This window comes from Orbicella faveolata, unplaced genomic scaffold (assembly GCF_042242905.1).
Source record: "Orbicella faveolata isolate gen_17 unplaced genomic scaffold, um_ofav_v1 contig_4, whole genome shotgun sequence".
NCBI classification, from domain to species: Eukaryota; Metazoa; Cnidaria; class Anthozoa; order Scleractinia; family Merulinidae; genus Orbicella; species Orbicella faveolata.
The window spans coordinates 2,315,001-2,339,242 of record NW_028301569.1 but is presented as its reverse complement, the minus strand read 5'-3'; the positions used below and the strand labels follow the sequence as shown (position 1 = coordinate 2,339,242).

The window sequence follows — 24,242 nt, the reverse complement described above, 5'->3', positions numbered from 1 at the left end:
TTCCTACCAATCGGTAGTGAAAATACCAGGGTTGTAGAGAGAAAAAAGTTAAACTGACTGAGGCAATGTCCATGGTTAGATTCTCTTATTTATTTGCTAGCAGTGTTTTACTTTCTCCCTTCAAAAAAACAAAACGGCAACAAAAACGTAAAAACATGACTGAGGCAAGTGCTTTGGTTTGTGTAACAAAGTAAGCAGCTAGCAGGTGTGAAAATAATAAATTTGTATGGAAATTGACTTATTTTGGTCTGAATCATCCTCGGAGACCCAGGGGGTGATAGTCGTCGAGACGATGCGATATTTTCGGGCGAGCGATATTTTCAGGCAAAAGTTTACTTCAAGGGTTGAAGTTAACTTTCACCTGAGAATATCGATCGCTCGGCCGAAAATATCGCATCTTCCCGACTACTGCAGCCCTGGGGGGTCTGAATAGAATAGGCTCAGGGTTTGGTAACCCGTGTTGAGAAAGTTTCCAGGAAAACCGGAAATTGTCGAATTTCTGAGAAGCGAAGTTTACCTAACTGACTGTCAAATGACTGTCGACCAGTATGACGAATAATAATCACACCACGTTTGATGCCCTTTGATGCTTAGACCGGGGTAATTAGATGTAACCCAACGGCAACGTATGTCGTTACGGATGTACTGTAATAACGTCGCTTGTGCGATTTGGTGTGAAGCAAGCTTGACACGAGTACTTCTCGTGCAGTTGTTGAAGAGAAGGGTATATTTTTAGTTGACCTTCTTTGCTGATGGATGTGAAAAGGAATTACACGTAATTTATCGTTTGAACAATTTGATTGACATGCACTTCCTATTAGTGCTTGCTTCATGCGTTGAATTAATCGCCTTGATAGGCTTATGATGTGTTCAAGGAAGTGAATGAAAACTTATACCCGCTATTTTCCATCGTTTCAGCACTTTGATCGACATAAACCTCGCGCGTGATGGCGCCGTGTGCTGCATTTGCTGAAAAGAGGTTAATACTCCTCGACCTGCTATGCTTAAGGAAGTGTTTGAGGAATTACGTATTACGTGTGTCAGTTGCCTAAGGAATTTGAGCAATGCAGAATTTCCGTGAGGATGACAGATTCAGTCTGTCTGTCATTTAATCCGTAGAAAAAAGCTAAAACTGACGCATTGGTTATGGTTAAGTTTCATAATTACACGCTGGCAGTGTTTTACTTTTCCGTTTTTGATTTTCAGACCTGTTGGCTTTAGGCCTATGTAAGCTGGTAAATCTCAGTTTAAACTATAGAATGATATTTCTTTAGTCGTGTCTCTTTCTCTGTCTCCGTTTGAATATCAAAAGGAACACAAAGAAAGATTTATACTAAAAAATCTGTACATACCCTTTGGGGAGACACACACGTACGTATAGATTACAATTAGGTGGTACCCCTCCAACAAATTGCTGACATGACTGAAAAATGAGTACAGTAGGTCAATCTATAGTGGACTCGCGTTAAATTTATTTGGTGGCCAATACTGAGATTGCTTAGCATGAGCTGGAGAGCTTCTTCATCATAATTCGACAGTCACTTCCTTGAGAACAAAGCAGGGCATCATTGTTAACCTCTCTTCAGCGAATGCAACTCATCAAGCCATCGTAAGGAAAGCATATGTTATAGATTTGGTGCGTGATTTTGCATGCCCTCCCTTCAGCAGAAAAGGTCAATTGATGTTGGCTTCTTTTCAGCAAACAAGAGGAAGTGTCATGTAGTTCCTGATTCTCTTCCTTAAACACATCATTACTTCACTGAAAAGAAACCTAATTCAGGAAATACCATACAAGAAACCAACGCACGCACGAAAAGTGTACGTAGATCAAATTACTCAGGCAGTGGAAATAAAAGAGTCATGAAGATGGCAATGTTGCATTTCTCTTCAAACATCTTCGCGTCAAGTGCTGGCAAGGCAACGTTTTTGAGGGAATATGGTAAGTGTGCATCTCTTTGAAAATGGTTATTGTTGACTCAACTTGATTTCAATGCTTCTTTCTCTCCTGCAGGCTACTTCTGTTTTGAAAATCCTGCTCAGCCTGATCGTTCTCCTTTCTTTTCATGGACTCAAAGTGGATGCCAAAGTAAATGAGTTATTCAGTTCTTCTTTCAGTTTGATTTGGATTGATCTTTACTTCGGACTGTTCTTTACTTCCTATGTCCTTACGTTTAGAAGTAACATCATGAATGCATAATTGTGGTTTTGTCTGCCGCTCTGATATACGATAAATTTCCCAAAATGATTACTGATCGGGTTTATTGATGACCAGCGCGTTCTTTTTTCGACAAGACGCAAAATTATATCTTCCTCATTCTAAAACTATTTCTAAAACGGTATGACAATGTTTATATCAGTGAAAGTTACTAGCAATTCTGGTCTTCGCGTTTGGCCTCTAAATTATAGCCAATCTTTGAGTTATATTTAGTATAGTATTTTAAAGTACTCAAGTAGTCACATCTTTCTATTCTTTTCTCAAGAAATGCTCCTGGGGTTAAAAACATACCGTTTTTATCTTATCAACAGACTTAAATACAAGTGAAAATATGAAAGATCATATTTTGAATTGCGGAGAAGATATGAAGACATCATTGATCATTGCGGTTACATACCTAGACCTTCATGAGGTCGACTTGTGGCAAGTCTATTACACATACAACCTAAGCAGTTGTGAAATTGCTCAAGTTACAGTCCTTAGAAGATATTGGTATAAGATTTTTCAAATCAAATCTGATTTGTGTAAAATTCAGAATTTACTGATTTTGAGTCGTTTTCTTTTTTATTTCCATGGAAAAAATAAGAGTACGTTATACCAAACTCAATCTATCTACAACAACGGGTGCAATTTTAAATTCGATCAAGTGAAGACTGGTAAAAACCTTATTTGAAAAGTTAGGTATGATCCAGAAAGAACTGACACCCTAAAATGATAAATAAGAATCTTAGCTCAACGGTCTCTCTTTATAGGTTGAGCGCTATGCTTTCAATATCGTGGAAAACGGAGCAAGCTTTAATGAGGAGGTGGAAGTTGATGTGGACGAACAAAAAGAAGTGATTCGAGTTCCTCAACACAACAGTGTGGGTGCAATGGACGTTATGAATGATTTTGAAGTGGTGAGTCTTGTATTTCAGTAGTAGTCAAAATGGCTTTGAGCCACTGAACTTGGAAAATGAATTATGTATTAAAGAATATCGAGGTTCGTATTATAAACCAATTTGTCACTGTTGTCATGGATTGCACTCTCGGGAAACTCGCGCAGTGTCTGTAGCGAACATGGGCATTTTTCAAAACGTTCATAGGAAGGTCCATTTTGACAAGATCATTATTTCGTTATCTTATTTACTTTATAAATAAAAGTAAAGGAGTCACAGAGTTCATTTTTGAGTTCTTCCTACCACCGTAGTCTAAAATGGCAAGAACATTTTGTTTGGTCAATACGATGCATTGGTTTTGTACAGTCACCCGTTAGTTCATTGCGTCCGTTTATTACTAAATAACACTACTCTCGAACGTCTAAACAGATCCAAAAATGAAAAACGATTGCCACAAAAACAAATAACAAAAACCGTAAAAAAGGACAAAAACAAATAACTTTAACTTTAAATGGGGGAACTCGATGACAAAAACGATAACTAATAATAATGGATGGTTCAAGAAACATGGAATTAAGTTCATTGTGTCCCTAAATAGAGCCTAAATAAGTTGTTTAGAATTGCAAACATCCTTAAAAATAATGTACACGTCCTAGGTAGATGGCAAACTTGCGCATGTGCTTTGCTGTTAACGGTAGGAGCCCCGGCATAGGCTCCTGTTGACGGAATTGAAAAGTACTAATTGTGCCAGAAGAGCGTCAGATAGCAGTAAACCAGGTCAGGGAAGTGAAATCTAGCTTAAAACGTGTTATCGACATTTGATCACTGTCAGCGAAACGAGGATTGAAAGAAAACCTCAGGTATTTCAAGACCAAATTTGTAAAGTGTTAGAGGTCGCAATGAGCCTGGCAGTTACCCTGCATCATAAACTGATTGATCACATATTCACTCGTCACGCGTGGCCGCAAGACTGCACATCACAAATCGTACATTCGCCAATCTTTGCCTAGCTTTTGGCACACATTGCGCACTACAAGCTGGGCACTGGCAGAATGCATACGGCTGTGATCAGTGTAGGCTAATGTATTCTGTTAATAAACAGGTTTCATTTCGCAACATTAGAGATCAGTTGCACTAGAATCTTCGATTAGTAACGAAAAGAGATGACCAGGCGTTGATATCTTTCAAGAGATCTCGGGACATATATCTTCGAGCCAAATCTTGTTCTTTTAAAAACTTAAAAAATTTTAAAAAACACTCTGATCACAAAACTGGAAATTTTCCTCTTTTTGTAAAACGTCTGTTCAAAGAGTTATCTCGTCACTGTTCATTATCACTGGGGTATTGTTTGTTTTTTCGAAGCTAACGGGCCGTATTTAATGTTAACGAGCTAAAATTCAGCCTTCTTAGCAAATAACTAACCCCGCTCTTCACGCATAGGGTTTGACAGTTCGTCGTGTTCCATCAACTAAAGATTGCTACGTGTCAAAGTTGGATTCATCTTTTCCTTCACCAGAAAAATTGAGGCGCGACATGGATCAGGTGAGTTTGTATTCACAGGGTCGGGATGAGCAATTAAACTTTTCAGTCGCTATTAAGAAGAGGTAATTTATTGCCAAAAAGTGATAATAAAGCCAGAGCGCTAGCTTTGATAAACTTTGACCCTCAGGGACGTTCCTCTCCTAGGTTGAAACCTGCTTCCTTTATATCAACTTTGACAGAAAAGCATATACGTTCCATACAAGTTCCATAGAAAATGGTGTAGAGCTCCTTTCACGTACTTACAATAGATATACTGAATCCTTTATCTGTGCCCCTGGATTGAATAACTCCTCGAAATAATTAATTGCAGTGAAAGCCTACCGTACTATGAGAGACACCCCTTTCGGGCTGAGCCTTACCGTATAGTCCACTTTATGTGTTGAGAGTGCGCGCGCGCTCTGATTAGTCAAAAATCCATGTTTTATCAGGGTATATAACATAGAAAAAGCGTGTTTTATTGTTTTTCACCTAAAGTCTATATCATAGAGCAAATGAAGAAGCTTAAGCCGTGTATTACACTGTGATAAAACACTCCGGACATTTGAAAACATTCGAGAACTGTAGAAAACACTCGCCTGCGGTTCGTGTTTTCTACATTTCCCTTGTGTTCTCAAATGCCCGTCGTGTTTTATCACAGTGTAATACACAGCTTAGGCTTCTTTATTTTTTAATGAAAAAGTCATGTGTGTAAGCATTTTCGGAACATTATCAGAGATTAGCAAAGACTTACGAAAATTTCTGAGAGAGAAATCAAAAGATGTTTTGAATATATAGAAAGAAATCGAATATAATTGAAGATTAGACGACCCATAGGAAAAATTTATTCAAGATATACAAATTTTGATGTAAACGTTCCTGATCGTTGCAATCGACCCACATATCATTAACAAAAGAAACACGACTTATTACTGCTGCGAATAAGGCAATTCTAAAACCTGATTACGTGTACCTTTAAAAATGTGCATGATCTGGATTGTAGGTTTTTTCAAATACCTGTCACAAAAATCTCAAAAAAACATCATTATTAATCAAAAAGTTGTATTTTATGTAATTTCTCTTTGTATCATACTCCAGGCGTCCAGGCAGTCCTTACCTGATAAAGTGGAAATTGGGAGAACTGTGTTGCAAGTGCTAGGTTTTGCAGACCGCTTGGCCTTACCTCAGAGGATTCTGGATTTCTGTGGCAATTTTCCAATCACCAGGGTTGAAGAAATCTCGCTAGACTCCATGAACACAACCATGGTCCAGGAACAGGGTAAGTAAACGACTTTTACTCTCTTAAATTGCCCGTATGAGATACAGAACAACGCCGCATGCGCTGAGCAACAGTGCAAGTATAGCCGTTTTATAAAGGTCTATAAACGACGAGCAATCCTTTAAAGTAACACTTTTATATATAATTATTCCTGACGTAACAGGTTACAATAGCAACTGTATAGCCCGTTAAAACACCATTGATTTTAGTTTTAGTGCTTACAACTCAACAGCGGGTTCGGTAAACTATATTTCTTATGTCCGAATTATGATCAGGGTGTTACAATACAACTGCGAACGTTTGTCAAGTTTAAAACGATCTTTGAACGGGAACAACAGTCAGTCAGGTTCCCTGGGGTGACCCCTCAGGGATAATCGCCGAGAAGTCAATTACCGTTTTAGAGTAGGGTGAAGGATTCTTAAATAGCTGAATAAAGCCTTTGGCAGCCACAATATTGAACGAACTCAAAGCCCGGCTCTTTATGTTTCAGGTGGCCGAACTCAGTTTTTGCGCGCGCTCTTGCTAGAGCGATTCATCGAGATTCAGCGGTTTACAGAGCAAAAACATGGCGCCGGTACAGCGATCATTTTATCCACTCTATGCCCGCGCTATCTGTGCTATTTTTCTTCATAAATGACAAAGTATATGACAATTAATAGTAATTGATAACAATTATAAGGTCCCTACAATTCTAACTAAAACACATACCATTGAGTGTCCATCAATATTTAATACCAAAATTATCGATTAAATGCTAACAATTGATAACGATTATCACAGACCTTTCATTTTTTCGATTAAACATGCCAATTATAATGCAAAGAGTGTGAACTGGTCACAACAAATGACTTCTAAGGACAATAAAGGGTAGCCTGTTACCAAGGTCTCATACTTGGTGAAAGAAAACCTGAGGACGCAATGGGTATGATGTCATACTGAATGACAGAAAAAGCTCAGTCAATTTTAGCTGTTTTTATGCTACGCTTACCTTATGTATAGGCTTAGATGATCGAAATCGAAATTTCCGCCTTCTGACAGAGCTAATCTGATTGAGTAATTCGCTGCGTTTCGTCTGCTCACGCTCTTAAAAAAAAAGCTCTACTGTTAGTCGATCGTCGAGATCGTCTCGACAGAACTGGATGCGAGCGGGCGAGGGTGTGGAGGACAGCGAGCGACAATATAAGGTAACGCTAGGTTATAGTCGGGAAGCATGGTCATGAACCGCACAAGTCAATGCGGACTTAATATGGATGTTTTAAGACAAGAAAGGAGAATGCTAAAGTGCGGTTAAAGTACGATTATAGCATAGAAAATGCATATATGCCGCGCGAAAGGGGACAAAGCATTTCTTTATAGTATCTCTGAAAACTAAGTTGGGGGGGGGGGGGGTAGATATTAATCAAGCTCATACCCCTAGTAGGGTTATAAGAGGTTTATTGCACGACTTGTGATCGAAAAAGATCTGTGGAAACTCTACCTGGTCCAATACTTCGAAAGTATAGGACTTTCAATAAAACATTCTAATAATAAAGCATTCTGATAACCTAATTTTAGTCGTCGGCCCTCTCCGCTATTTTAAGCGCGTGATAAATCAACAAAAATTAGCATTCTTAAAGTGCAGTTAAATTATAGCCAGGCAAAGTCTAATGAGGTCAGTTTAAAACAGTGTTGTAATTTAATGTAATTTTGACTTACTAAAGCAGTTTATATCCTCTTAATTTTTGGTTCAGGTCATGGACGTAGGAAGCGAAGCCATTATTGGTCGGACTGGAAAGGGTGCAGCAGTTCAGAGGCGAAAATAATGAACGATTGCTTAGCCAGATATCAACCTTCCCAAATTAAGTTACTCTGCAAATACCAAACGACTACCTGCTATTACTACGCTAGGTGCGCTCACAGGAGCGGCTTCAGTTTTGATTACTACTGCAACTTAATTGTCCACCGTTACAATTACCAGGGCATCTGTTGTACTCCTTCCTGCTGATCATGAGTTACGGGATGCAGTTGTTGTTGTCCAATCTTTTGATTTAAGAGAGTCATTTATTATAGTGCCTATCTTTTGATTTAAGAGAGCCATTTGTTGTAGTTTCTGTCTTTTGATTTAAGAGAGTCATTTGTTATAATTTCTATCTTTTGATTTAAGAGAGTCATTTGTTGTAGTGCCTATCTTTTGATTTAAGACAGTCATTTGTTGCAATTTCTATCTTTTGATTTAAGAGAGTCATTTGTTGTAGTTTCTATCTTCTGATTTAAGAGAGTCATTTGTTGTAGTTTCTATCTTTTGATTTAAGAGAGCCATTTGTTGCAATTTCTGTCTTTTGATTTAAGAGAGTCATTTGTTGTAGTTTCTATTTTTTGATTTAAGAGAGTCATTTGTTGTAGTTTCTTTCTTTTGATTTAAGAGAGTCATTTGTTGTAGTTTCTATCTTTTGATTTAAGAGAGTCATTTGCTGTAGTTTCTTTCTTTTGATTTAAGAGAGTCATTTGTTGTAATTTCTATTTTTTGATTTAAGAGAGTCATCTGTTGTAGTTTCTATCTTTCGATTTAAGAGAGTCATTTGTGGTGGTTTCTATCTTTTGAGTTTAGATAATCATTTGTTGTAGTTTCTGTCGTTTTAGGTCGTTTAGTACAATACGAAATAAAAATCCTCAGTTACCAAAATTAAGAGTGAATGTCAATAAAAATCAAAGAAAATTCTAAAAATGTGGCCACGGTCGAAAACTCGATTTCGCTCATGCTTTGCCAGTTTGAAGGCCTACAATCATGGACAAAAGTTTTGGGACACATTTGCACTTTTGGTGCTTTTGCGCATACGCCAGACGCGAATACTACTTCACCTGCCTAACCTCACCCCCCACCCCCTATACAATGTTAAAAACTACTACCTGCAATTTCTTCTGATTTTCAACGTTGTACTGGGTGGAGAGGGGGAACAGTGACGCGTTTTTTAAAAGGAAAGCGGCCCTTCTTTTAAACTTCAGTAGCAAAACACAGATAATTCGTTAAATTATACATAAGTGTCCCAAGGACTTTTGTCCACGATTGTAGGTAAGTAACTAAGAGAAATCAAGTTAGTTTTTTTAAATATCCATTATAACGGCAGAAATTCACGAAAAACGGTCATCGTACCGAAAGCTCGGATTTCACACCGTGTTAATCCGAAATTTTTACACTTTTGAGCTTCTTGCTACACAGACGTTTACATCGCTGTGAAACGTCCTTAACTTTAAATGTATACATTGATTCTTCCTTAATCAAGACAAGGTGATTATTTTCATTTTTTGTGTTTTTCGCGCGAATTGAGCCCCCCTTTAAGTAGACACTCTTTCCTACTTTAAACAAAACTCAAAAATTATGCAAATTCAGAGTGGAAAAAAGCTGACCGGTAGTGCTTCAAATCGTCTGATTTGCTAGCCAAAGACAGTTCAGTCAATAAAATTTTGGGTTAACAGTTTCATTTTCGTGGATCAATTTTGCATGAACGCCGATAAAAATTCGAGAAAATTGCAATTCAGGCCCTTTGAAATTTGCAATGTAACGGGAAATCCCAAACCATCAACTTTGGATTCGAGTTCGAGTTCGAGTTTGAGTTTGAGTTGGACTTCGAGTAAAAGTTCGAGTTGGAATTCGAGCAGGAGCCATAATCGGGAACGGAGCGGAGACCGGAAGTCTTGGGATCCGCGCAAATTGCACCACCCTGACGACATATATCCGCACGGATCCACGCTCGTTTCGTGGGTTCTCGCGTGGATGTTGTCACGTTGCGTGATCAAATGGTGAGAGTTGCGAGATTCTCTTTCGGATTTTTCACAGCGATGGCAGAGAATAAGGCAGGGAATAAGAACCAGGGCTCTTGTATGTAGTTTTATGCAGTGAGCTAATGGAAAAGGTGAGTTTTTCAGGGTTGAAAACAAGGCTTCAATTTCGCGCTGTGAATGAATAACATCTGCTAGCGCTAGTTGTACGCGTAAGCTTTTGGATTTGTTCTGTAAAGTTATGTAAGAAAACTCTTAACTCTGGTATCGAGTTAATTTGGGGTAACCCGAAAACACTGATCCCCGGTCCGCGGACCCCCACTTTGACCAGAGTCAAACTTCACTATACAGCATCAGACTTGTTGAGTTGTGTATAATATGGCACCTGGAATGGTGTGCAAACGCAAGTTTGATGTTGTATACTGTTGTATAGTCTACAAAGTCGAGTACGTTTGCACAAGGCTTTAGCATTTTCATCATATAGTTATTGTTGCATACAACGCATGATTTGGTAATTTTCAAAAATAAAGTCAACACAACGGCCTTCAGCAAGAGTGTCATTCAATTCCTTTGATAAATGAGGTTGATGTCTTTAAACAAATCTTTCATCTCAAGAATAGCTGTGAAAGAGTTTGTATTAGGAAAGTCATTCTACATGGCTTTTGGAAGAAACTGATCTACGACATGCATAGAATTATTTACAACCATCTGTACTGTGCCAGCATTTAGGAACAAATCTTCTAATTGGTCTTTTGTGATATCGTCCAAACTAGTGCTCTTCTCAAAAGATGCAAGAAAACTTTAATTTGTAGTGCATTATTAAAACATGTGTAGGCCTGAAGTGTACCATCAGCCAACTTCATTGTCAGGGTACACACAATTGTTTGGAAGGGCATTCTGATGATAGCATAGTAGTGGAGCATGAAGTACAGGTGATTTTGTTGTTCTTGGTATTTTCATCATATCAAGTATTGTTGCATACAATGCATGATTTGGCGATTTTTAGAATAAAGCCAACACAACGACCTTCAGCCGCAATAGTGTCATTCAGTTCGTCTGGTACAAGGTTTATGTCTTTAAACATATCATCTGTCTCCACAATAGTTGTCGAGGGATTTGTATTGAGAAATTTGACATCGTCGAATACTCTCACTTTGAGGTTAGCGAAGATGTATGTTTTTCCACTCCTGACGGCATTTATTGCATCTTCCCATAGTGTCACCTTGATTGATGCTGTTTGGTCAGTGATCAAACAGTCAACTTTTCTGAGTTGTTTGTTGTTCTTGAAAACTAGTTGGATCTGATCTTTTTTATTCATAATTTTCCCAGTTACATCCACAGTTTTGTATTCGTCTGCTTCAAGTGCGTCATTAATTGTTACCATAGATGAGGAAACATGTGAATTATAGGAGAATTTTGCAGTAGTTGGCATGATTTTAGATTTTTTTTTTGATTTTGAATTCTTCATTAGTTGTAGAAAAGCTAGTTGTAGAGATCCTCTTTGTTCCAGTAATTTTGACAGGAGATTTTTTCTGGAATGGTTGAAGCAGGTTCTTTCTTTGTTGCGGTTCGTAACATATTCCCCTGACTTTGTTGGTATCACTTGTTTGCAAGAAGAAGTCAAAGTATGGGGTCTGCTTCTTTTTAGTGTTTTTGATCGGGCTCAAGGAGTGTAGATATCCCTGTATTTCAACATCTAAAAAAAAGAATATGAAAAAAACCTGAGTTACGGACACACGTATGCACGATAACATGGTACTTTGGGCTCTACGACCACTAGGCACAAAAATTAATTTGTATGTTTTATAAAGTTATTGATAAGTTTTATGATGAAAAGAATGGCATAAAATACCTTGAGAATCATTGGCGTTGGTTTGTTTCATTGAAGATGATCTGTTAAAAAAAGAATTCAGTGGTTAATTAATAATTAAAAAAGAAAGTAATTTAAATAATAATTTTGACATATTAAAAACGACAAAGAAAACTCATCAAAATAATACTAACGAAGATGCTGAAGGGTTTTCCATTGTCCAAAAGTATGTAACCATAAAAATTGTGCAGATGTCTTGAAAAGAACAAAGATGCAAATTTTAATCAAAAGCTACAGTATTATCATGACTAGAAAGTGTTAATCATTTATTTTAAGCCTATGATAAATTCAAAAACAGTTTAGTATTGCACAAATTCCTTTGTGATCTGAAAAGTAAGTTTCTAAAATTTGAAATGTAATTTGCGATTCAGGTAGGTTGGTGTATATATGATCAATGCAAGTATTGTTATCTGTGGTGGTACATTTAACTAATTGTCTGTAACCATGGTTATTTATAAAGAAATTGTAGAGTGGCAAACGATTAGCAACATTGAACCAGTTAATATTGAAATCACCAATAAAAAGATTGACTTCTGTTTGAAGTGAATCTAAAATACTCTGAAGTGCAGCACAGAACTGTTCTATTGACTGTGCAGGAGACCTACATATTCCAATTATTGAAATATGTGGTATAACGATAAATCTTAGAACTGTTATTTCTGTGCCATTTGTATTAGCACAATATGGATATCCTGGATAGTAGTCAAGACAACTATAAACTACAGTTCCTCCATATGGTCGTATATTGGAAGGATTTCTTGCTGGTGCATCATTCCTGAACATGCTGTATTTGTTATCATGTGTTAAATTATACAAACTATCATCATCCAAGTTGCAGAACCTGCTTTCAGCAAAAATGCTTGCATCAGTACTGGAGTAGTTGAGATCTGCATGTACATCTTTGATGTGCTTATGCAAAGACCTTGCATTAAGATAACATATTTTCAAACTAATTTCAGGTACATCATATAATGGGTTTACTGCAAGTGTCAATTGTCCTTCAGTTCTCAATCGATGCATTTCTGTCCGCACATCATCACTAACAGCTATTTTATTCTCACACAGGTCAGTCACATAGAGACCATCAATAGCCGTTACTCTACTTAATCCTACATAATGTATGTGAGGAATTGCCCTTCTTGTCTCAAAATTTACTGCAATCTTTGTTTCAGTATCACCTTGAGATCTATGAATAGTTTTTGCAGCAGCAGGTCTCAATGGAAATTGTTTTCGCACAACATGTACTGACTTGGATCTGCTCACAGCAAACTGTGTACTAGTAGGCTTAATTGGTGTCCATGTTGGTTCAATGCCATTAATATACAATTGTCTGTTCTCATTCCTTGTCTTTACTCCTTCATCTGCATGATCAAACTGTACCCATATGATCCCTGAAGGCTTATCCGTATTATGTATTTGCATCAGTTTAATAACATTTCCTGCACCATTAGTCATGCCATCATCTGTCCTTGTATTCAGAGAAATCTCAGTTCTTTCTCCAACTGCTAAGTGTAATATTGAGTGTAATTGTTTAGTCTTCCTAGGGTCGCTCGGTATCTGTTTCAATATTTTGTCTCTAAGCTCCTGTGATTCACCTCCAACTACACTATCATGAGCTTTGATAGAATATTTCATACCTGTAAGAGCATTGTGAGCTTTGCAGTTAAAATCATTAACTTTTGAATTTTGGATAAACAAATGTGGTGCATCTTTTGGATAGTTTGGATTACTTAATGCAATGCAGCGACTCCTTAATTTTGCAATGTCTTCATTTGTATTATTACCTTCTCTTAATCTGTTCAATAGCTCAGCAAATTCTTTGCTTTCCCTTTGCCTCATTATTTGTCTCAGTTCAAACATTTTGAAAAGTTCTTGCCACACATTAGGAGCAAGAATTCCATATTCATCATTGTTCATGTTCTTGAATATATAACCATCCATCACTGGTTGTAACTGGAATAAATCTCCAATAGCAACTATACTGACTGCACCAAAAGGTAGTGAACTACCTTTGATATCTTTGAGTCTTCTGTTCATTTGAACAGTGAACATGGTATTTCCCACCATAGATATCTCAGCAATAAATATCAGTTTAATTCCACCTAGTTGACATCGTATTGTGTTAAGTCTACTTGAATCAAGGCTTTTGTAGTTTCTTAATGATTGACTTGCTGGTATTGCAAGAGCACTATGTATGGTATTTCCCTTAATGTTATATGCCGCTTTTCCAGTAGGTGCTAGCATCAATACTTTTGTTTGTGGAAATCAATGCCAGGTCTAGTATCACGTAGGGGCCAAACCACCTCCCAAATGTTTCGTCAGTTCTTGGGTATTTCACATTATTTTGCATTGCTTAAAAAGTATTGACTCTTTCTACACCAAACTTGGCAGATGAGCAGGAGACCCGTTGCCAATTATATTTACATGAAAAATGTCAGTAAATGTCAAAGTTGTGACGTCACAGTGATGACGTCATGTTTTTTGCCACTTTTGAAGTTTGCAATATGCATATTTTTTACAATGTGTCCGAAAAAGCACATCAAGGGGAGTTGAAACCTGAAAAAGTGTTGTCCATATCACAAAAATTAAATGAAATATGGCATTTTTAATCATGAAAAATAACTCTGCAAAATATGGAGTCCCCCCCTTGAGAAAAATCCCCAAATTGGAGCCGTAATTTTGTTCCAGCAAATGCAGCTATGTTGCACATGTGATGTGCCAGATGACTAAAGCAAAAATAAAGAAGAAAATTAGAATAAAAAATTATCCCTCTAGTGTTATTGTGTTAAAATTAGTTTTGTTACGTCATAACCTGTGACGTCACTCATTTTTTTACTGTTAATACCATCTTAAAGGGCATGTAAACCCAAAAAATGCTCTTTTAGGGACCACGTAGTCGTTTAGTACACACGACATCTGCCAAATCTGTAGATCTTTTGTTCACTTTAGCCCATTTTAACGTTGAAAAATCGCTTCAAAGTTCTAAACATCCGCCATCTTGAATTGTGCAATCTTGCAAATGACGTCACGGGTGGACCTTTAGTTGCGGGAAGTCCGAGGTCTTTGCTGAACACGTTGTGAAATAAGCACACGTTCACATAGTTTCTTTTGGAAAAACACCACATCTTCATAATGGTAAAACGCTGTGTCGTTCAGTTTTGAAGTAATTCGAACAAAAAAGGCCATACTATACATAAGTTTCCAAAAGACGCTAATTTGAGGCGGCAGTGGGTAAAATTTGTTCAATGGGAAATCGAGCCTAATGAAAAGGGCTGATTTCGTAGAGCCGACGGAGCATTCGGTTATTTGCAACATTCATTTTTCTCCGAATTGTTACGAAAAAAGTTTCATGGTAGAAATGGGGCTGAGAAAGCAAAGCCCTTTACTTTCTGGTGCTGTACTGATGATACAGTCTCCAGCAGCAACAAATTCTTGCGACAAACGAAAGCAGCCTATCCAAAATGAAGGCAGCGAACAACCGGAAATGGCTGACAGTGCCAATAAAAGGCCTAGAAGAAGTAGAGCTCTTCAAAAGCTTGAGGTTAATAGGGTAAGTAGTCAACCACTTTATCTGCTGTTCTTCGCAACACAGATAATCTCTGCTTCCTTTGAAAAACCCTGCAAAGAAACAGCAGTAGAGCAATATGTGTCACGCTTTGCACATCATTCAGTAACTGGAAAGGTAATTACGGCAAACCACGTTTGTGTCTTTGTATATGTCAAGCCCATTGCTGCCAGTGCTGTAACATATTTTCAATAATTATGATGTAAATTAGCAATCACCTTCTTATCCCTCACAGGGTTGGTGGCTTCAACCCAGTATACATGGTGCCAAAATCGGCTGGAAAGGTGCTTCGGATCTTGTTTACAGCACAAGATGGCAGCGCAACTCGGACATGTTTACCAAGATAACCCCAGCACCAACGAACAAGCTGACGATAGGCAATGTATCGAAATCTCCTACACGAAAAATACAGAGAAATAACTATCTTCACTTGTGTAGTACTAAAATAAAACCAGTTACGGCAGAGGTAAATCTGACAACTGAACCGCGATAGTTAAAATAAAAGTGAACATACTCGTTTCCTGTGTGATTATCTGCGCCGTGCTGCTGCCTGAATGGGTAATAAGCAGTTTCAAGCACCCAAACATCAAGACAGGTTGACTGAAATCCTGGGTGCTCGGTAATACATTTCATTTGTATTTCTGGCCTCTGATTTTCTACTTTTTGCCAGACTTGTCCGATTTCAGCGCAACAAACACTTTTGTGAACAGTCGGCATTGGCTGACATACTTGACACTCGCACCTTTAAATGCACCCAAGAAAGGTCGGGAAAGAGACAGCAAAAAACTTGGTGAGCTTCTCTTTGTGTGCTAATCTGACTATGCCCAGCTTCAATTGATGTTCATCTGCTAAAAATGTAATTTAATTGCAAAATGATTAAAAACCAGTCTGTGTTTCCAAGACGGTCTGAGTTGTTGTCATCAGGTTCTGGGCTAGCTTCTTGTTGATCATTTTGTCGGACCCTTCGTGGCTCAAATTGATACAGACGAGGCCCAGATTGTTCCACAGCTACAACTGAATTTTCTACATCACTATCATAAAATTCACCAAATTTAAATCGCTGTCATCCGTTAAAAGATCCTCCGATCTACTCCCACTTTCCCGATCCGCCATAGAATTCTCATATGGAATCCCTATTGCGCAATGTTTGTGTTCCACCGCTTACGTCACGGCAGATGGCTATTGTTTTCACCGGAAGTGGATTTTTTCTCGTAAAAGCTGTTGTTCTCCTTAACGAGACCGAAACAAGCAAAATAAATGCCAAATTCGTTTTCTTCGTTGCTGTTTGCGTCGAATAAGAAAAACTTGTATTTTTGGGTTTAAATGCCCTTTAACAAAGCCGAAAATCAAATTTCTAAAACCATACGATTTTTGACAACATCAAGCTTTCTATTTTTCTAGATTATTAGCCTTCCTAGAAAAAAACTGAACAAAGTAAACCAGAGAGACTGACTTAAGAAGGACAGTATGGTTAAGCAAATTCCGGGGGGTACAGCAAAAAAATATTTAATTTATCATATCTCGAAAAATAATCATCATAGCTAAAAACGGTTTTCTGCATTTTACTCCTCAAGTCAAGGCCTTTCCAATGACATAATCTTTGCATCAGATTTTACAAAAAATTATAGCACATTTTGGTGACGTCATAATCTGACATTTTGTCACAACTTCCAAATTAAAATAAACTGGAGAACAAAGAAAGCTCATCTGCCGAACTTGGTTCAGAAATATATAAACCAAGCAAATATAGCCTTCATGAAACATTAGCGGGGTGGTTTGGCCCCTACGTGTATTGTAATACTTCAATGCAGCCTGATATAAGGCTTTAGTTACATGTGATTTACCAACACCTGCACCACCACTAAGAAAACAGTAAAATGGTTCTTCAGAGGTCTTAATCAGATGCAATACATGATAGAAAAATTCTTTTTGTTCTTTATTCAAAGTTTGTACCATATGCCTGTATTCATCATCTGGTAATTCATTCATTGTCAGTGGTTCACTATTGTCTACAGATGATATTCCTAAATCATCTGATAGATTATAATTGCCACTAAAATCAGGATGTAAATCCTGGTCCCCTTCTGCCTGATGTTGTCGTTCTATATTTTGTGTGCAGGGAGCTATATCATCATATCATCTGTCTTCTATTTGATTTATTTGTTGTTGGATTTCATTGAAATCTTCATTACAAACAGCATATTGTCATTGGAGAGAACCATACATCTATCTTCATATGATGCAAAGTTTCCTAGTAAATCAGTTTCCTCATTTCTCCATGGAGTAAACAGCATTAAAAGTTCACGATAATGTTTTTCTGGTTCTTTTTCTTTGTTAAACCATACACTTCTTAAAACCCTAGCTTTAGAACGTCTCCTTGTTCTACTGTTTGTTGTCTTAACAAACTCATCATCATCATCATTTTGTTCATCATCAATATATTTTTCCAATGGAAGACCATCAATATCACTCTCATGTGTTTCCTTAACATATGGCTTTGAACTACAGTTATCATACCATGCAGCCCAATCTGCTAGTGTTAAATTTTCTAACTTTGGTGGGCGCTTACAATATCTTCTAAGTAGCCCAGTGGTATATATTTCTTCAGAGTCATCATCCATTTGTTTAATTTCTTCTATAGGCTTCAAAGGCTCTACCCTTTCATCAGGAGGTGACGTATTTATAATATGATTTGCCTGGATGTTTTTCTCATGGGTAACTGTAATGTGATATAAACTGCTTCTTGTGCACTTATTTCTACATTATTAAGAAATTTACTGCCAATATCTCTTACTTGCTGTTTTATATTGCAATTGCCCTCACTAACTTCAGTAAAGGCCTGTCTCAAAAGTTCACTCATACCTTTTTGTGATTTTGATATGTAATTTGCTATGTATACAGTACATGCATATACATCTAATACATACTGTATATCCATATTTGCTTTCCATGCTGTTAGACAATCTCCATTATAGTTGTTTATGTGTATTTCATTTGGGTTTCGTTTCAAAAATATGGTAGCAGCATTCAAAGATGAACGGATAGCAATCAAATAGTTTTCTTTGGTTATATTCAGCTTAAGTAACAAGTCCTCAAGTGTCATATCTTTGCAATTTCATAAATCATCCAGATAACTTTTTATTGATTTCCAGCTTTCTTTGTATGTCTTTATGTCACTATTGGGTGTCTTTTCATCAAATGGATACAAAATCATTGTTTGTTTCATTGGAGGCTGTTGTAACGTCTTGGGTACGCTATAAGACGACGAACACTTTAGATCTGTAAGACATACAGCTTTAATGGCGTCTCCAAGAACTACAAAAGCGGAAAGCATGGTTCGTGCACTCATGCATGACACCACGTCACTATGACGTATAATCGTTAAGTGGAAGTGAAATAAACAAGATATGCGACATCTCCCCTCCTAAGGATAATAGTAAGAAATAATACAAAGAAATAGTTGCCAATAAAGAGCACAGAAAACCAATGTCTTTGTCCTTATTAATGAAATCTCACACGACAAATCCGGGAACTAAGTGTCTCTGTCCTTATTGATATCACACGACAAATCCAGAATCAAGTGTCACTGTCCTTAAAAATCTCACACAACAAATCCGGAAATAAGTGTCTCTGTCCATGTAAGTCTCGCGACATTGTCCTAGTCCTTAAATCGGGAAGGTGTCTTGACGACACGCCTACTGCAGGTTTTGATCACAGAGGTGCCCGAGCCTTGTTTGCTCTCCTTTGGTAGGTCGTCTTGTCCAGGCTTCTTTGGTGTTTCCTTAGCAGGTGTTGTTTTGGAAACAGGCTGCTCCTCTGCTGGAGGAGTTGGAGCGTTGTTCTGAGGGGCAGTAGCTGGCGTGTTCTCTATCGGGTTCATCACTGCTTCCTGTTGTGGATGAACTACTGCTCGCTCCAGCTGTTCACGAGTGCGCCTTAGTTGTTTTTGGTTGCGTCGGAACACTCGCCCATCTTCTGTCCTAACTTGATATGACCGGATGTCTACTTTGGCTTCCACCCTTGCTTGGGCCCACTGTTTGTCTGTGCCTATGGACCTAAGGGGCTGTAAGCGAACTATGTCCCCAGGGTGTAGGTCGTCTAGCTCTCTGGCACCTCGGTTGTAGTTGATGCTTTGCTTGGCCTTTTGGAGCTTCAGCTTCTGATCTACATCTTCTGGTATCTTGGGTTTGAGGAGACTGCTTGATGTTGGAAGTAAGGTCTTGGTCCTCCTCCCAAAGATTCTTTGCACTGGAGAGGTTCCTAGCCCTTCACTTGGGGTGTTCCTCCAGGCCAATAAAGCTAGATGTGGGTCACTCTTGGACTCTATTGCTTTCCTCATGAGGTTCTTTGATACTTTGACTGCATTTTCTATTTTGCCATTTGACTGGGGATATCCTGGCGAACTGGTGACATGTTCAAATCCGTACTGACTGGCAAATGCACTGAATTCAGTGGAAGAAAATGGTGGTCCATTATCGGACACAAGCTCATTGGGAATCCCATGTCTAGCTAAGTGGCTCTTTAGTTTCCCGATGACTTCCTTTCTAGTTTTGGTGTTGAGTCTGTCAACTTCAAAGTAGCTTGAATAGTAGTCGGCAGTCACCATAAAGCTCTTCCCATCAAGCTCAAATAAGTCAACCGCAATCTTCTCCCAGGGTCTGGTAGGGATGGAATGGCAGATCAACGGTTCTTTCGCTTGTTCTCCTGGGTGGCTGTTGCAGATTGCACAGAGAGAGATATGCTGCTCTATCTCCTTAGTCATGCCAGGCCAATAGAGGACTTCTCTTGCATGGCGAAGGCAACCCTGAATCCCTATGTGGCTCGCATGAATCTTGGCTTTCATTTCTTCTCTAGCACTTGCAGGCACAACTAGTCGTTCGCCCTTGAAGACCAACCCGTTTTGGAGTGTCAGTTCTTCTCTAAAGGGAAAGTAATCTCTGATTTTGACTGGTAGGTGGTCCTTTGTCTCTGGCCAACCTTCTCTGATTGTAGTCTTCAGTTCTTTCATAACTGGGTCTGATTCCATTGCTGAGCGAATGGTGTTCTGTGTTGTCTCAGAGACAGGAAGGTACTGGACCATGTTTATACTTTCTGTATCTTTCGCTACCTCTCCTCTCATGATGTCTTCATTCCTTGATGACTGGATGAAAGCTCTGCTGAGAGTATCTGCAAGATACATTTCTGATCCCTTTTTGTAGACAACTGTTAGATTGTACTTTTGCAGTCGTAACATCATGCGCTGTAGACGCTTTGGTGCACTGATCAAACTCTTCTTGAAAATGCTCTCGAGGGGCTTGTGATCAGTCTCTATATTGACTGGCCGGCCATGTATGTACTGCTCAAACCGTTCGACTCCAAACACAATAGCAAGTAGTTCTTTTTCAATTTGTGCGTAATTAACTTCAGCATCAGTCATGGCTCTTGATGCATAAGCCATTGGCTGCCCTTCTTGCATGAGACAGGCACCGAGTCCCTTGTCCGATGCATCACACTGTAATTCTGTGTCTGCTTTGGGGTCAAAATACTTCAGTACTGGAGCTTCTGAGATGATCTGCTTCACCTGCTCAAAGCTTCTGCCTTGAATGTCATTGTCCCACAGGAACTGATTTTGCTCTTTGAGAAGTTCTCTTATAGGGGCAGTGGCTGCAGAGAGATTAGGCACGAACTTCTGGAGGTAGTTTACCATACCCAGGAGTCTCTTCACATCTTGTTTGCTTGTTGGGGTAGGCATCTCTTTAACCCCTTGGAGTTTGGCTGGATCAGGTTTCAACCCTTCTTCTGATATCACATGTCCCATAAAGGTTACTTCAGGAAGGCGAAACTTGCACTTCTCTTTGTTTAGCTTGATGCCTTTACTGCGGCAGCGTTCCAACAGAGCTATGAGCTGCTGGTCATGGTCTGCAATAGCTGCGGCTTTCGTCTCTCCGACCCCATAGATCAAGATGTCATCAAAGATGGGTAGGGCACCTTTCAAACCTCCTAAGGCATTGTCGAGGCGCCGTTGAAACTCTTCAGGCGCAGGAGAAATACCGAAGGGCATTCTGGTCCATCGATATCTTCCCCACGGGGTACCAAAGGTGGTGAGGAAACTGCTTTCAGTATCCAACTGGATGTGCCAGAATCCATTCTTAGCATCAACTACGCTAAAGACCTTTGCCTTTGATAATTCTGGGAGCAAGTTGTTGATTACTGGTAGCGGATAATGGTTTTGCTTCAGTGCCCGATTCAGAGGCTTGGGATCTATGCAGAGATGTATCTTTCCGTTGTTCTTCAACACAACCATTGACGACACCCAGTCTGTGGGAGTATCAACTGGCTCGAGAATTCCTTGACTGACTAAGCGATCAATCTCTTTCTTCAATGGTTCCTTGACAGCAATGGGAACTTTCCTTACAGGCAGAGATACAGGTGGAACTGATTTATCCAGCGAGAGGTGCAGTTTCTGTTCCAGCTTGCCTTCTCCAGAGAAGACATCACTGTAGTCTGTAAGGATACTTGACAGGTTACATGTAGAAGTTTCATCAGATACAAGCATGATGTTGTCTACATTGACTGACATGAGACGGAATTGCTGTATGGACTGTGCACCCAGAAGTGCCTTGTACCCCTTGGATACCACTGTATACTCTGTAAGATGACTATCATTGTTCTTTGGGTTCTGTGTCTCCAACTTGACACTCCCCAGTGACCTGAGCTCAGAGTTATTAAACATAACCAAGGTGGTTGCAGTGTTAGCTAAATGTTTTAGTTCAGGATCCTTTAAAATCTCCTGATAAATCTCCACTGGCAGAATATTCACGGTTGCACCGCTGTCCAGTTGGAACTTGACTGAAGTATCCTTTAATACCAGGTTGGCGAATATCTTCTTAGGGGCCTCTTCGTCATACACAGAATCAATGGATTCGACCATAGGGCAGTAATCATCACTGTCGCTAGCTTCATGCTGTTCAACCATGTTCACTTTCGATGTTCGGCGACCTCTTGGGGTGTTTTTTTCTTTTCGTTTCTTTCAAGTCAGCGGTGGTGGTTTGCCACACATTCCAGCAAAGTGATTCTTTTCTCCACACTTGGCACATGTTTTACCCCAGGCAGGGCATTCTTCTTTTTTCCACAGGTGTTTCTTTCCACAAAATTTGCAGTCAATCTGTTTGACCTGCTTGCCACTTGGCGGATCACCTTTAGAACTCTTCTTGTCAACGGCATGCACATCTTCTGTATGATCCATGGTCTGCAATTGTTGCTTCGTACACTCGTTCGCTCGAGAAATATCAATGCAACTCTGAAGGGTTAATTTGCTTTCTTGAAGGAGTTTCTTTCGGATTCCTTTATCCAGTATGCCAACAACCATTCGGTCCCTGATAAGGTTGTCTGTTAGAGCGCCATAGTTGCATGTTTCTGAAAGTGAGCGCAACGCAGCGACGTAGGTATCAATCGATTCACCCACAGCTTGATCGCGTTTATTGAACAAGTAGCGTTCGTAGATCTCATTAGTTGTACCGATACAAAACTCTTCTAGTTTTTTAAGAACGACATCTATGTCCTTTTTCTGAGCCTCATCGTCAAAAGCTAATCCATCATAGATTTCCAGAGCTTCTTGTCCGATGCATGTGAGAAGCGTAGCTGTACGAAATTCTTTACTCTCAGTTTTGAGACGAGAAGCGATTTCGTAGTTGTCCCACACTTGACGGAAGCGTTTCCAGTTAACAACAGTGTTTCCTTTTAGTTCAAGTTTTGAGGGAAGCGGCAGATGTGAGCCAACGTGAATGATTTGAGGTTGTGGAGCTGGCTGAGGTGCTTCGTCAGGCATGTTTTGCGAGGTTCGAGTTGTTTACGGCTGAAGAACTTGAAATTTCTCTAGGGAGAAATACACAGACGGCGTAGGAAGCTCAGTGTTTCCAAGGAAGTCGCCGTTAAACGATCCGAAATACTTCTGACACCATGTAACGTCTTGGGTACACTATAAGACGACAAACACTTTAGATCCGTAAGACATACAGCTTTAATGGCGTCTCCAAGAACTACAAAAGCGGAAAGCATGGTTTGTGCACTCATGCATGACACCACGTCACTATGACGTATAATCGTTAAGCGGAAGTGAAATAAACAAGATACGCGACAGCTGTGGATAGTTAAATCTACAAGGACTGCTTGTATTTTTATGACATGTGTGCGAATGCCTATGTACTTGTCTAATGACAAGTTTTAACAGTTCTGGGTTGTCTATAGGTTTATGCATGTAATGATTTTATCAATAAATGTTGTCACTTCTTTGTCACTATCTATTTGAAATTGTGGTGCATCTTTTATCCATGTCAACATGTGAATATGAGGTGATCCTCTCTGTTGGTATTCTACTCGATAAAACCAGTCTGATATTTTACCCAAATGCTCTGAAGAGCTTAATAGAAAGTGAGCTAAAAACTGGTTGATTTGATAATCAAAATGTCTGGCACAAGTAACTGGGTCACTCTGTATCAAACGGCATCTGTCTTCCCAGTTAAAATTCTCTATTTTGTCATCAGTATAAGTCGTATTGTCAACAAGCTGGCCAAGTATTCTAAGTAAATGCACCCATTGAGTTTCAGCAGATGAGAAACTGCAAAACAAAGTAGCTGGACCAAACTGTCTTATCATTGCAAACAAGTCTTTCTTTGCTTTTTCAAAATATGGTGGTGAACCTCTCAAAGCATTTAGAGATTGTAGCCTTCATCATGACGAATAAGCGTATCTAAAGCTCCAAGTTGTTTCAACTGTCCTGCATTAATGCTTCGGCTATTTCCCTTACATTTTCTAAGAGCAATATGGCACTTTCCCAAAAGAATTTTCATTTGAAGTTTTTTTGTCTCAAAGAATATATTCTCCACACACATTGCAGCTCGTCTATCTGACCGTCTCAGTTCTGATTTACATATATCACTATAGGTTACTTTCACTTTTCGTTGTTCAGTATGCGGTCGTGGCTGTCCCAAAAGTATTCCAGGATATGCTAGTTCTTCACAGTATTTGTCTCTAAAAACACTTATTGGCTGATTACCTTCACCTGGAGCAACATTAAGTATATTTTGCCGTTCATTGTCTTCTAAAAAGTCTGTAGCAGTGAATAAAGTATCAGTAACACCAGCTGGAATTTGTTGAACATCTTCACTTTCATTTTGATTATT

At 38.9% G+C, this 24,242-nt stretch overlaps 2 protein-coding genes and 3 pseudogenes across 3 annotated transcripts; 1 reads left to right on the top strand and 4 right to left on the bottom strand.

Moving 5' to 3' along the window:
* The first annotated feature begins 1,801 nt into the window (after positions 1-1,801).
* LOC110064010 (uncharacterized) lies at positions 1,802-8,594 on the top strand. Its single transcript, XM_089275846.1, has 6 exons — positions 1,802-1,939; positions 2,012-2,086; positions 2,968-3,114; positions 4,534-4,635; positions 5,710-5,890; positions 7,621-8,594. Exons 1-6 carry the CDS (start codon positions 1,937-1,939, stop codon positions 7,872-7,874), a joined length of 762 nt encoding a protein of 253 aa, XP_089131972.1. The 5' UTR covers positions 1,802-1,936; the 3' UTR covers positions 7,875-8,594.
* A 1,405-nt stretch (positions 8,595-9,999) lies between these two features.
* On the bottom strand, positions 10,000-11,114 carry LOC149100917 (uncharacterized; annotated as a pseudogene).
* Positions 10,941-17,382, bottom strand: LOC110057461 (uncharacterized; annotated as a pseudogene). The gene is made up of 6 exons (XR_016203001.1): positions 15,966-17,382; positions 15,596-15,823; positions 15,300-15,476; positions 11,651-11,711; positions 11,499-11,539; positions 10,941-11,342 (listed from the first exon to the last, which is right to left on the bottom strand). The product of XR_016203001.1 is annotated as an uncharacterized LOC110057461 (transcript).
* A 4,708-nt stretch (positions 17,383-22,090) lies between these two features.
* Positions 22,091-22,888, bottom strand: LOC149100916 (uncharacterized). Its single transcript, XM_089275845.1, has one exon. The coding sequence runs from the start codon at positions 22,886-22,888 to the stop codon at positions 22,091-22,093; it is 798 nt and encodes a 265-aa protein (XP_089131971.1).
* The window catches only part of LOC149100915 (uncharacterized), a 3,741-nt pseudogene continuing 2,309 nt past the window's right edge, over positions 22,811-24,242 (bottom strand).

Excerpts from the sequence above, each read along its gene's own strand:
- LOC110064010 (XM_089275846.1), top strand. Across the intron at positions 2,087-2,967 it reads GACTCAAAGTGGATGCCAAA|GTTGAGCGCTATGCTTTCAA; the intron begins GTAAATGAGTTA and ends CTCTCTTTATAG. Across the intron at positions 5,891-7,620 it reads AACCATGGTCCAGGAACAGG|GTCATGGACGTAGGAAGCGA; the intron begins GTAAGTAAACGA and ends TTTTTGGTTCAG.
- LOC149100916 (XM_089275845.1), bottom strand. The coding sequence starts at position 22,888 with ATGCCTGACGAAGCACCTCAGCCAGCTCCACAACCTCAAATCATTCAC.